The 14,324-nt window shown below is 40.9% G+C and overlaps 1 protein-coding gene across 10 annotated transcripts in view; it reads right to left on the bottom strand.

The window, feature by feature from the left end:
* The window catches only part of LPGAT1 (lysophosphatidylglycerol acyltransferase 1), an 89,054-nt gene extending 74,812 nt beyond the window's left edge, over positions 1 to 14,242 (bottom strand). For 4 of the 10 annotated variants that reach the window (XM_054520951.2, XM_063725296.1, XM_063725291.1 and 1 more), the window contains exons 1-3: positions 14,104 to 14,242; positions 13,716 to 13,863; positions 12,592 to 12,856 (exon numbers count right to left, since the gene is read on the bottom strand). In XM_054520951.2, the coding sequence (XP_054376926.1) occupies positions 12,592 to 12,856; positions 13,716 to 13,787 (337 nt within the window). In that variant the 5' untranslated portion in view covers positions 13,788 to 13,863; positions 14,104 to 14,242. Of the gene's footprint in view, positions 1 to 12,591; positions 12,857 to 13,577; positions 13,955 to 14,103 lie in introns of those variants that run through there. The other 6 variants (XM_063725287.1, XM_054520972.2, XM_054520940.2 and 3 more) reach the window with 6 other exon arrangements.
* Between the last annotated feature and the right edge of the window lie 82 nt (positions 14,243 to 14,324).

The raw sequence follows: 14,324 nt of genomic DNA, 5'->3' as shown, positions 1-14,324 counted from the left end.
TAGCCTCAGATATATTTCTAAGACTACCTCATAAGTTAGCTTTTATTCATTTACACATGCCTTTTCCCAAAAGGCTAACATAATTATTTTCCTAGGCATTAATATAATAATGATCATTCTAATAATAATGAAATTATCATTTATAGAGTGCCAAACACCAGGCTTCACTTTACATTCAAGTTTCATAACCTCCATTTTTATAGATGATGAAACTGAAGCTCAGAGAAATTAAGCAACTAGCTCAAAGATAAAACTAGCAAGTGGGAGAAACAGGATCCAACCTCATACTAGCTCAAAAATCAATGTTTTTTTCCCAACACATCATGCTATCTCTAATATACTTATTTTGCAATATCTATTATTTGTTGAAAATACATCTATACACAAGTATCTGAGGCTTAACACAGCTTAGAATGATTATTTACACTTTATAATGGCTGCTCAATTCAGAGTCTCATATACAAAAACAAATTCTATCCCAACCGTATAAAACAGCCTGCAACAATTATTCCAAATGACATCCTTGTTCCTTATCCATGTAACCTATACTTATAAATTTAGCCCCCAATTAATTTTCTTCCCTTCAAGGACCTCAATTAACTTTAATAAATGGAACCATCATATTGGGGGAAATGTATATATTGATCTCTGTTTTTCAAAAAACTTGCCACAAATCCATTTTGAACATGCAATTCATAACGAACTCAACTATTCATAAAACCATCCATTGCTGGGCATGGTGGCTCACACCTGTAATCCCAGCACTTTGGGAGGCAGAGGCAGGCGGATCACCTAAGGTCTGGAGTTCGAGACCAGCCTGGCCAACATGGCAAAACCTTGCCTCTACTGAAAATACAAAAATTAGCCAGGCTTGGTGGCCGGCACCTGTAGTCCCAGCTACTCAGGAGGCTGAAGCAGGAGAATCACTTGAACCCAGGAGATGGAGGTTGCAGTGAGCCGAGATCGCGCCACTGCACTCCAGCCTGGGTGACAGAGTGAGGCTCCATCTCAAAAAAAAAAAAAAAAAGAATTTTTAATAATCTAGATTTTAGATAATTATATTCTTAAGAAGAAATGAGACATTCTACTAACTAATGAGTATATAAACAACTGGCAACATTTTACCATGTCAGTAATAGGATACATGAAACTTCAAAAACCTTGTGACCACAGCTTTTGGTAATGGTGCTTCATTTTTTAGTTCCTATTAAACGTCTCTGCTTCATAAAATCAGCAGTTGAGATTACTAACAAACTTCCAGGTTTTTTGTTTTTGTTTTTGTTTTGAGACAGAGTCTCACTCTGTCCAGAGACAGCCTCGAGTGCAGTGGTGCGATCTCAGCTCACTGCAACTTCTCCCTCCTGGGTTCAAGCAATTCTCCTGCCTCAGCCTCCCGAGTAGCTAGGACTACAGGCGTGCACCACCACGCCAGTCCAATTTTTGTATTTTTAGTAGAGACGGGTTTTCACCATGTTGGCCAGGCTGGTCTCAAACTACTGACCTCAAGTGATCCACCTGCCTTGGCCTCCCGAAGTGCTAGGATTACAGGCATGAGACACCGCACCCAGCCAACTTTCAGTTTTTAATGGTAGAGTTCATTAGTCTTAGGCACTACTAGGGCATATAAATGCAAAACTATGCTTAACAGAAATAGACTAGTAATTATAATTTAAATGTTTTAAAATGAACATCACCCAAGTCTCTGGGATCCAAGCAAGTATCCTGAATAAGTAAAGTAGGCCCAAAATAAGACAAGAAGCAGGATCTGGGATAAACTGGACAGTAAAGGGGGTGGACATCACGCAGCTCCAGCAAATCGTTACTATGCAGGAACGAGGGCTCAGCATGGCCAGATCTCTAATTTCTCAAGAATAGCTGGAAATGTGGAATTTGTTTTCATGATTTGTGAAATCTCCCTAATTTGAAAAGTTGACAACTAATTTTTTTTAAGTTTAAATAGTGCTAAGACAAAATAGAACACATCGGCTTCTGAATATGGCCACTAATCTGCAAACTCTGAAAAGAAACTCCTAAAACAAAGCCTAAATACTCAGCAAATCCTAATTTTAGATTAGGAATGGTAAACTCTTATGTAACAATATTTGTCAAACTTTGGGGTGCACTAGTGATCTTTAAAGTTCTCAAGGCAGACCAGACCCTAGACCTTTACTGTATTAATGTCACATTTATTTCATATTCCTTACTAAAGTACCAAAGGTAACTCACTCCTTCCATTCATTTTGATGACATTTTCTTACTGCAGCCAAATGGAAATAGAGTGGATGTCTTAAACATACGCTACTGGTAAGCAGTCTAAGAATCAAAACAGTTTGGAAACCACAGGAAGACAAAACAAACACACTTTGGAGGCTACTTTATGCTTTTGAACAGACCTCAAAGAAAATTAATTAGATGGTAAAACTGCTCTCCATTCTATAATAATCAACTAATGTACAATAGGATGGTGGCAGTGCTATTTGAATTATAATTACATAGTTAAACAAAAATCTTGTGTTGTACTTTTTGGCATGGACATAGTAGCATTATAGGCATGAATCTTCTGGGAAAATACAGATAGCAACAAGGAGAAAAAACTGCACAAAACTGCTTTTTCAGAAAACCTAGGAGAAAAACAAAAATAGAAAAATCCCAGGCCAGGTGCGGTGGCTCATGCTTATAATCACAGCACTTTGGCAGGCCAGGTGAAAGGACTGCCTGAGGCCAGGAGTTTGAGACCAGTCTGGGCAACTTGGCAAGGCCCCATCTCTACAAAAAAATTAAAATAATTACCCAGGCATGGTGGTACATGCCTGTTGTCTTAGCTACTTGGGCTGAGGTGGGAAGGATCACTTGAGGCCAGAAGTTTCAGGCTACAGTGAGTTGGAATGCACCATGGTATTCCAGCCTGGGTGACAGAACAAAACCCTGTCTCCAACAACAAAAAAAGCCAAACAATTTAAATCTAAAAAATAAAACCACCAAAGTACCTGAGAACAAGGCTGAGATCAAACAAGGCAGACAATCTATGCTGGGGTGGAGAGCAGCTTATAGGGAAAGACACTGTGGCATGTGATGAGGAGGGCCTGACAGTGGCAGATCTCAGAAAGCAACAGGAACAATACCTTTCCTTAAGAAAAGGGTTGCCGGGCACGGTGGCTCACGCCTGTAATCCCAGCACTTTCAGAGGCTGAGGCAGGTGGATCACCTGGGGTCACAAGTTCGAGATCAGCCTGGCCAACATGGTGAAACCCCAACTCTACTAAAAATACAAAAATTAGCCAAGCATGGTGGCAGACGCCTGTACTGCCAGCTACTCGGGAGGCTGAGGCAGAGAATCGCTTGAACCCAGGAGGCAAGAGGTTGCAGTGAGCCAAGATTGCACCACTACACTCCAGCCTAGGCAAAAGAGTGAGACTCCATCTCAAAAAAAAAAAAGGCAGGCAGTGGGGTGGTTTACATTGGCATGCTGGAGCCATGTCCCTCCAATCACAGCTGCAAAGGAAGGAGTTGAAAGTTCAGAATTAGTGGCAAAAGATCTTCTAGACTTGTTCTGGTTTAGAGAGGCAAAAGACTTGTGGCAACACAGAGAAACACACCCAGGTGTCATACGTGAAAAAGACTACCTCTGAGGCAGAAATCTGGAAATCTACCCTGGCCCCATCCAAACCTCCTACAAATACTCCTACAAATAACAGATTGAGGAAAATCCAATTCATTAAGTCACAAGGAAAAAAAGGTAACTGGTATGGTACTGACTGAGAGATACTTTAAGAAAAATGATAGATAATGTACCAACTGTCAAAGTACACTAAAAAAAAATTACAATGGAGAAGACAAAAATTATAGCTGAATAATTTTGCTTGATTTTAAGAAAATCAGTGAAGCCATCATCACTAAGAACAAGACCACAAATAAGAAATACAAGAACTCAAGGGAGAAATGTCTGGATAACAGGAATAGGGAAGCATGAATTGGTAGAACAAAACAAAAAAAAATTAGAAGAATAAACAAAGCCATCACAGAAATGAAGAAGAAACTGATAGGAGAACAAAGAAGAGACATTGCAGACAACACAGTAAGAGACATGAAAGAAACAAACAAATGAAAAAGTGTTTAAAAGGATTAAAGGAAAAATAACAGATATAAAAGACATACAAAAGGAGATTCAACATACATATAACTAAGGTCTCCAAAAAGGAAAATCAAAACAATGAGACAAAGTAAATATTTAAAGATATGATTAAAGAAAACTTTCCTGAAATGAAAATACATTTGAATCTAAATATTAAAAAGGTACACATGTACCAGTAAAAATTAAGCTAAACAATCAATACCACTATATCCTAATAAAGTTACTAGATATGAGAGATAAAGGGAGAATCCCTTTGGGCAGACAGGCAAAAAGACCAAGTCAATAACAGGAAAAAATTCAATCTGGCTTCATATAACATTTAATGCCAGAAGACATTTGTATAATACCTGTAAGATACTCAAAAAAAGAAAGTGTGAGGCAAAGACTTTGTAACCTGCTAAGTTATCCTTCAAGCATAAAGCAATGGGCTGGGCGTGGTGGCTCACACCTGTAATCCTAGCACTTTGGGAGGCCCAGGCAGGCAGATCACCTGAGGCCAGGGGTTCGAGACCAGCCTGGCCAACATGGCAAAACTCCATCTCTACTAAAAATACAAAAATTAGCCGGGTGTGATAGTGCATGCCTGTAATCCCAGCTAATCAGGAGGCTGAGGCAGGACAATTGCTTGAACCCAGGAGGCGGAGGTTGCAGTGAGCTGAGAACGCACCACTGCACTCCAGCCTGGGCAACAGTGTGAGACTCCGTCTCAAAAAAACAAAAAACATATAAAGCAACAAAAGACAAATCTGAAAATGTTGTAAGAATAATATCCTCATCTTGTTCCCCTGAGCCCTTATTGAGAAACTGCTAGAGGATAAACTTCAGCCAACCAAAGAATGACTCTGCACAAAGTACCTGGGTGAACATTACATTTAACTAAAGAATTAAGACAAAAACAGATGGAAATGAAGCTGATAAAATAGAATGTAAATATTATAGGCTATAACACTGTATAAACTCAAATAACATAAATTGAAAGAAGGGAGAAAGCAGAGAGAAGTATAATAAGCTTACTGATTACCTTGATGTAATAGCTGGGAGTCAGTGTACAGTCTTAAAGCTCAAGTAGTAGATGCATAAGCATACATAATAGCACAGATGTATATGCTATTTTAAATAAATATTACTAAGATTGGGTGAGGAAGAAGAGAAAGGGGAAGACAGAAGGATTAAAAAGAGTTTTACCTTTGGTCATAGAAGAGAATGAATGGTTGCTATCAATAGAGAACTAAGAACATTAAAGTAGTAAGACTGAAATACAAATCTTCCTAAATATCAGAACTGAAAAGCAAAGAAAAAGATACTACACAGTGAAAGACTTAACATTCATATGTATATATAAATAGAAAACATAAAATACAATGGCAGAACCATGACAAATTTTTGACGTATGAATAAATATAAATATGGATTCAACTCATATTAACAGAGATTTTCAAATTCACTCACAAAGCAAAACCTAACTCCATGCTATATACTAGAGACACATCTAAATCAAAGCAAATTATAAAAATTGGAGTTTGAAAACAAAAGGATTGGCAAAGATATGCCAGACAAATATAAACAAAAATAAACCAAAAACTATTTTACCCAGCTCCTTCTGACTCCAGAACTTGAGGTCTTACTACAAACACTACAAATACTGCCCCCTGAGCTTCTGTAATAGTCTATGTGAAGGTGTGTGCATGCATGATTATATATATTTCAAAATAAGTATCTAAAATAAATTATTCAATTACAAACTGTCTTTGAAATAAGAACAGACATCAAATTTGTAGTACTACCAAATTGCTGAGTTTAAAGCATTTAGTAATATTTACCTTTAATTACCTACCACAGGGATGGAGAAGAACAAAAATATTTCCTTTCATGATATATTTTCCACAGAAAAATCAAAACACTACTGAAAACTCTTCTCCTCGATTTATGTCAAGATCAGTCGTCGGCCGGGCACAGTGACTCACACCTGTAATCTGAGCACTTTGGGAGGCTGAGGGAGGAGGATCACTTGAGGTCAGGAGTTCGAGACCAGCCTGGCAAACATGGTGAAACCCCATCTCTACTAAACATACAAAAAATTAGCCGAGCATGGTGGTACATGCCTGTAATCCCAGCTACTCGGAAGGCTGAGACAGGAGAATTGCTGGAACCCAAGAGGCAGATGTTGCAGTGGGCCAAGATCGTGCCATTGCACTCCAGCCTGGGTGACAGAGCAAGACTTCATCTCAAAAAAAAAAAAAAATCAGTTGTCAACCTAACATCATGCAGTAACTCCTCACTGTAATGACAATCTACTTTCAAGCACCCAAAACCAAAAATTCCAGTGGAGTTTTTGTTCTCCACATGAGTAGAGAGCCTTAAGGAAGTTAGATTTTATGAAATTTCCATTACACTACAACATTTCCATTGAAGCACCAAGTTGTTAACCTCTTGAAGAAATCTACAGCTATATTACTTTCAGATGTTAAAGAGTGGTATCTTCAGAAAGAGATTTCATGCCTCAAAAGCAAAAGGGCCTATGGGTAGTAAAAATTAAGAAACACTCTAGGAACATTATCTAAAGGTCAATATTGGCTCTTCAAATACAAAAATCAACTTGTAGCAACATCAATTCAGTTAATGCTTCTGGGGAAGTAACTGTGAAACCTCTTTCAATTTCAACATCTATAACAAAAGGAGAAGTGATAACAGTACCACCCTGATAAAATTATTGTGAGCATTAAGTGACTGAAGCACTTTGGTCACTGCCTGGTTTATTTTTCAATAAATCTTAGCCAATATAATCACCACAAAGATACATATTGCATCTCTTAAATGAATTATGATTACTAAGAATTCAAAGGAATTCAAATTCCTTCAAAGCCTCTCCCTAAGTCCCCTATTCCCTCCCTGTCACCACCTACCACTGATGCTAGATCAGGAGCCCCTCCTTTTACCTCCCCTTGTACCCCTGTATATTTTCATTGTTGGTGCAGTCTCCCCACCAAGGCTGCTGTGAGCTCCTTAAAGTCATTGATTACGTCTTGTGCCTATCAGGTACCTCCAGGGTACCTGTTCCCACAGATAACTGAAGTTCAATAAAGGTGTGTTAAATTAGTAAATGTGGCCAGGCATGGTGGCTCATTCCTATAATCCCAGCATTTTCAGAGGTCAAGGAAGGAGCAGCCCTTGAAACCAGGAGTTCAAAACCAGCCTGGTCAACAGCAAGATCTCATCCCTACAAAAACTTTTTTTAAAATTAGCCAGGCACGGTGATGCACACTTATAGTCACAGCTACTTGAAACGCTGAGGCAGGAGAATCGCTTTTGAGTCCAGGAGTTCAAGGCTGCAGTGAGCTAAGATCTAGCCACCATACTCTAGCCTGGGCAATAGAGTGAGAATCTGTCTCTCAAAAAAAAAAAAAAAAATTAACAAATGTGGTATTGTAAGAGATTATATATATTAAACATGATGTGATTCAAGGTTTCATATTTTATGGACTGCAATGACCTTGATAATAGACCTTTCAGGAAGGTAGGCACCTAGGGAATCTCAGAACCAGGAAAGGAAAAAGAGAACATTCAACCCGGTGCAGTGGCTCACCACGCCTGTAATCCCAGCACTGTGGGAGCCAAGGCGGGCAGATCACTTGAGGTCAGGAGTTCAAGACCAGCCTGGCCAACATGGTGAAACCTTGTCTCTACTAACAATACAAAATTAGCCAGGCACGGTGGTGGATACCTGTAATCCCAGCTACTTGGGACTCTGACGCATGAGAATCACTTGAACCTGAGAGAGAGAGGTTGTCATGAGCCAAGACTGCGCCACTATACTACTCCTGGCTGGGCAATAGGGTGAGACTGTCTCGCAAAAAAACAAAAAAGGATCATTCAAGAGCTAGACACTTATTGAGTACTCTGTGAGCATCAGGTAACAAATCAGACCCTAGGGTTATAAGGAAGATCCATCCAGTGGGCCCAGAGTAGGTAAGGATCTCACCCCTACCAGTGAGAACAGATTTAAAGTTAAAGCTAGACCACTGACTCCCAGAGTTTTCCAAAATCCCAGTGCTCTTTCCACTAGAACAATGCCTCTCAAATATTGACTGCACTCATAGTAAAAAACATATTCTGAAGCACTACTCAGTATAAACACATGCATTTCTGATATATTCTATTGAATTCTATTTTATTTCACATTCTTAAAATGTTCATCTTCACATACTAAATTGGTTTTATGGCTCGAAGGTTACAAGATATTGCTCTCGAAATACATTTTTGAAACTTTCTGTAGAATTTCAAAGTCAGAAATAATTCCTAAAAATTACTTTTTGTCACACAATGAATATGTATCCCTCCCCAAAAAGCAGGACACTATCAAATAATCACATAACCCAGAAAGACATGGCAGCTGTCAGTTGGGGAGTAGGAGGTAACTAAACATAATCTCCATCAGCTTTCCCTAAAGCCCCCCCAAATAATGCCCAATTTAAGGAAAACTGTTTGCTACGTAAAAACAGCTTGGCAGCAAAGTCCCCTGGCACCCCAGCTCCCTTCCAGCCAGACTTTGGCCCATGACTCTCTCTCACCCTATATAAAAATTAAAATTCTGGAGTTTATATTAACAATAAATATTTTTAAAGTATTTCATGCATAGTCTTTTTTTTTTTTTTCTTTTGAGACAGGTTTCTGTCGCCCAGATTGGAGTGCAGTGGCATGATCACAGCTCACTGTAACCTCGAACTCCTGGGCTCATGTGATTCTCCCACCTCAGCTTCCCAAGTTGTTGAGATTACAGGCATAAGCCACTGTGCCTGGCTGAGACTTTAATTAAATGTGTTTGGATGACAATTCCTTTATTAAAATAAGTAAATGAAAATAAAAATAAACTATTTTAAATAAATAGAATACATTTTGTTTGGTATGAAATCTTTCTCTGGAATTTACCAATCGTCACTTAAACTCCAGGGGGTTAGGTACTGATTTAACCTAGATTCACATAAAGCATGCTGAAGTGGATCATTAGTTAAGCTAGTATCTCTTTTGGTTTGCCCTTGAAATATTAAGACAAAGGCAATATAAAACGTTTCCTCAACATGAGATATCTGTACAGCACTTCCTACTAAAGAAAATGTAAAAACAGGCCAGGTGCGGTGGCTCACGCCTGTAATCCCAGCACTCTGGGAGGCCAACGTGGGCGGATCACAAAGTCAGGAGTTCGAGACCAGCCTGGCCAACATAGTGAAACCCCCATCCCCACTAAAAATACAAAAATTAGCTGGGTGTGGTGGCACACGCCTGTAGTCCCAGCTACTCAGAAGGCTGAGGCAGGAGAATCGCTTGAACCCAGGAGGTGGAGGTTGCAGTGAGCTGAGACTGCACCATTGCACTCTGGCCTGGGCAACAGAGCAAGACTTCATCTCAAAAAAAAAAAAAAAGGAAAACGTGAAAACAACAATCATTACTACTTTAGTAGCAAGCCGGGGATGAACAAACCCCAGTGTCTTCAGAGTACTTTTTAAAATATGTAACTTAAAGTCAGAAACAAACCAGAAAATCCCTTTTCCATCTTCTGTGTCTACAGACAGTTCCCCAGCTCTGAGAATGCAAACTAAAGTACAAGAATGTTCATTTAAGTTCTTGGGCTTACTGGCCTCACCATTCCTCATCCAAGAAGCATGTATGAATTTAAAGGGCTCATTTTTGTGATGAGTTAAGAGACAGTTTAATAAAATTTAATAAATCTTCTTGTCTTTCACAAAAGACATCCGTTTAGAACTAAGGAAAGATTTTTTAATAAAAATAAAATTTAGTTTTCCTAAGAAAAGAAAACCATGCTTACTATATCAGCTTTGTCCAATAGTACTTGCTGTGATGACAGAAGTGTTCTGTATCTGCACTGTCCATACAGTAGCCACTAGCCACCTAGTACTGAGCACTTGAAATGTGGTTGGTGTGACTGAGGAGCTAAATGCTAAATTTTATTTCATTTTAATTAATTTAAATGTAAACAGTGACATGCAGCCAGCGGCTACTATATGGGGCTGTGTAGGTTAGATAATCAGCATAAGTCCTCATCAGCAGAGCTGAATAATTCACTCATATTACACGGAATGTCATAATTTGGAAAAAAAAAATTATATATATATTCTATACCAATATACCAATATTCAATTTTTAGCTTCCTAATTAGTATTTAAGGTTTCCTCATAAGTGGTTTCTCAACGAAGTTTTGGCAATTTTTATTCTAAAACACGAACATACTTAATCTGCTGAGCAGAATTCCTTTGGCAATGTTCAATTTTCCATCTGTGAAACTTGCGCATAGGGAAAAAAGAACTTCTTCACAAGCCCACCCTCCTATTGATGTAAAGGGAAGAAGTGAAATACATTATCTAAAGAAAGGCAATATAACCTCTGAGATTATTTTATGGGTACACCTGTTCATCAACCTCTCCTTAGATGTGCTTCTTTAAACTCAGCTGAGGCTTTCAACCAAATTCATTCCTACATTTGTTTGACTTCTTGACTATTTTCTGTTATGATCAGACTATGACCAGGCTCTCTGAAATCAAGTATTCTACCTATAGGAAAACCTTTTAAAATATATACATTAAAACAGTCTATATTTAAATGAGACAAACTGATCAAATTGTCAAAATTCAGTAGCCTGAAGAAGAGCAGATGCTTCAGAGAGACTAAAATATGCAGATCATGCCAAGACCACATTCCAAGCAGGTGGCAAAAGAAATTACACAGTTCTATAGTCAGCAAGGAAGAGACACCCCAAGAAAACATGCTTAAAAATACATTGCAGCTATGCTATGGCCATAGGACAACTAACTTTGACTTCAAGCAGCACCACTGCACTCCTAATCTCAAGGTCAATGCCAAATTAATTTTACCTTCCCACCATGCTAACAATTAAATACACTAAACACAAGCACAAACATTTCAGTAATTTCTTTGTTAAGCAGAATGAACTTCTAGAACGGGTTTCTGAAAATACTATAAGCTAATTTAAAACAAGCAAACTTAAGTATACTATACAAGAATAAAGTCACTAGTACCATATAACATATATTTGGGAACGCTCAAACTATACCAAGCCAAGCAACTCTAAGACAGCAGTACAATTCAGGTAAGAATTCAGCACCACAGACTAGAACTTCATTTTTTCTCTACCACTGCTATTGCTACCACCAAGTCCTAAAAAAGGGCTAGAAGCTCACCTACTATATCCAAAAAGCATTGGAATCTCAACAAGACAGACGACAAGGAAGCAATGCATACACTATCCCAGGCGCTTCAGCTCTTGCATAATAATAAATGCCACTGCCTGAAGGAGAAAAGGCTTCATCTGGGGCAACTGAGAATACTCAGACATAGCAAGAGTCTGTCAGACTCCATAAAAGCTGTATACTATCAGTCCTTCTCTTGTGTATGTGGATAAAATGTGCAGGTGCAGCCTGGGCAGGAAAGAGGGAGACAGAATTTCAAATGGAGAACTGCCATACTGCTTGACCCTGGGAGTACCCCTCCTCACTCTGCCAAGCTATGAACTACAGCCTCTACTGACCACAGCATCTGCATGATCTCCAAGGAGCCTGCCTATCAGGTAGGAATTTCTGTGCTAAAAGCCTCCACATCTGACAAGTGCTAAAAACCTCTATGATTTTTTTCATTATCTTAATTCTTAAGGGAAAAAAATCAAATAAATACAATAAACGATACAGAATTTTCACAGCAAGGGCATAAGTTCTCAAAGCATATAAGGTTTGTCTCAGAAAATAAACACTTCTCATTTAGTTCTATAAAAGTCCACTTCTGAATAGTGTTACTCTTGCTTCCCCAAATGCAATTTAAAGGCAGAAATCACAATCTATTTAAAGACGCTCAGAAGATAAATTAGCTTAACAAACTTAACTTTTTTGTATTTAATACTCTCAGATTTATGAGATAAAATATAGATTCTAATAAACAAAAGAAACATACCTAAAAGAAAGACATTTTTGCTTGCTCAAAAGGATAACAGTAAAATATCACATTAAATGATGAAGAAACTTATTAAACTATCTTAGCACAAATATGGTTCCATTGTTTTTCTAAATTTCCAATGTTTATGGGCATCTTCCATGAAATAGATGAAATATCTTAAATCTTCACTTTATAAGCTCTTGAGTCCTATACAACGCACTCCTATTCCTCTACCAGAGCTTTTGCAGACCAGTTTTAATAAATGTATGTCAATCACAATAAAAACACTAAGAAATTTACCAATACATAATTATGAAATTATACTTCTGAAAACATCAGTCTTCCTGAGATTCTGAAGAGAAACCCAATAGAACTATTTTCTTTTTATTTTTTTCAATAGTGAAGACATGAAAGCATCCTCAACCTAAAGTGTAATATATATTTAATCATGGTTCCTGACAAATTTTTTCTTATGCATTAAAGAAAAGTGTTCTCACTCTTACCTGTATATCCAGCATACCATCCCCAGGAAGCCACCATTCCTAAAAGCCATTTATACATGATTCCTTCGATATACCAGAACCGCTTACTGTCCAGCACTCGAAGGGGCTGAAGTATAATTACATAGCAGATGTAGGATGGAATAGCAACCAGGTTGTTGACGACCATGAAGGCAAACCTCATCAGTGCTTTCACCAAGAGCCAGCCCAGCCACGGAGCTTCTTCCAAAGTCATAGCCATCCTCACATTGGACTCCGTCCTGTCTTTCTGGGGTGAAAGAAAAATTCACTTAAAAAGGAAAATTCATTAAATATATCTAAACAGTCACCAACATAGAAATCGCCCCCAGCACAAAATAAAACAGCGAGGGTCGAAGCTTTCCGGGTGTAGTACCTCGGTGATCTCTCAGGGGAAATTCCAGGGGGGGAAAGAGAGCGAGGGAGGAGGAGCTGCACAAGGTCAAGGGAGCTGTTCACCGAGGCACGAAGTATGTCACAATATATTTAGCAAATGATAACACAATTCCCATTCAGTAATCGGTGGCCGTCCCCGCACCGTGTCTCACTGCGGTCGTCTATTGGACTTAGAAAAATAGATCCACTCGCTTCAGACAACCTCAGGATCTCCAAACTGAAGACACGAGTGACATGACCGAAACAGGGTCCTCTCAATAAGATTTCCCAGATACTGAGGACCTCAGTCTGCTCACCACCAGGATTCCTGCACTACTGATGCATTCCTTTAAAAGGTCTCTGGCTCTAGCGAAGAGTTACCCTCAAAATTCTCATTTGTAGCAAAAGGGTTTTTGTTTCTCTTTTTTTTTTAAGAAAAAAATGGGGGGCCTAGAAAAAAAGCTTACAAGGTGAGAGGAAGAAAGTAGGGGGTTATAAGGCGAAAAAGAGGAAGGACAGGAGTAGGGGGAGGGGAGCAAAAGCCAGAAAGAGGTAAAAGCCGAGGAACTGGGGATGAAGAGAATGAGATTTCCGACCAGAGGGCAGGGAAGCGGGGGATGATGAAAGGAGCAGAGAAGAGGCGACCGCAGCGCGGGGAGCCAGTGGAGCCTGCAGCGGTTTCCGCGGATGTGGAAGGGTCGTGGCGGCGGGCGCGGCCCGCGCGCCGGGCTCACCTCGGCGGGCGCGGACGGCGGGCGGCTGCGGAGCGCGGGGGCGGGTGTCCCCCGCCGAGGGGTCGCGGTCATGGACGCGGTGGCGGCCCAGGCGGCCCGAGGCGCGGCGCGAGCGGGCGCGCTGGCGCCCTACTCCCCTCGCGGCTGCCTGCGGACAGAGGGACGGCGGGGACTCAGGCCGGACCTGTCACCGGGGCGGGTCCCGGGGAGGCGGGCGGATGCCCCGCGCCCCCGCCTCCTCCCCGGGGCCTACCGCGCCCTTGTCCCTCAGGCCGCTGCCGCCTCCCCGGGCCACGCGACGACGACACCCCCTTCCCCGCCCCCAGCGCCTCCCCTGGCCCGGCTCCGCTGCCGCTCCGGGGCCTGCGACCGCCGAGCCGGGGGTTACCTCGGGCTGGCCGGGCCCCTGCCGGGGCTTTGGGAGTCAGAGGAGCCGGAAGAATGCATGGCCGGCGGCGGGGCCGGCGGAAGAAGGCGGCGGCGGGGCCCTGCCCCGCTCCGGCTGTGGCGCGGCCCGCGCCCGTTCCCCGGCGGCGCCGAGACTCGGTCCCCAAGGGCCCGGCCGCGTTCGCCGGGACTGGCTGGGAGGGGCGGCGGGAGGAAGCGGCG

This window comes from Pongo abelii, chromosome 1, assembly GCF_028885655.2.
Source record: "Pongo abelii isolate AG06213 chromosome 1, NHGRI_mPonAbe1-v2.0_pri, whole genome shotgun sequence".
In the NCBI taxonomy this organism is placed as follows: domain Eukaryota; kingdom Metazoa; phylum Chordata; class Mammalia; order Primates; family Hominidae; genus Pongo; species Pongo abelii.
This window is presented reverse-complemented; position numbering and strand designations above follow the sequence as displayed.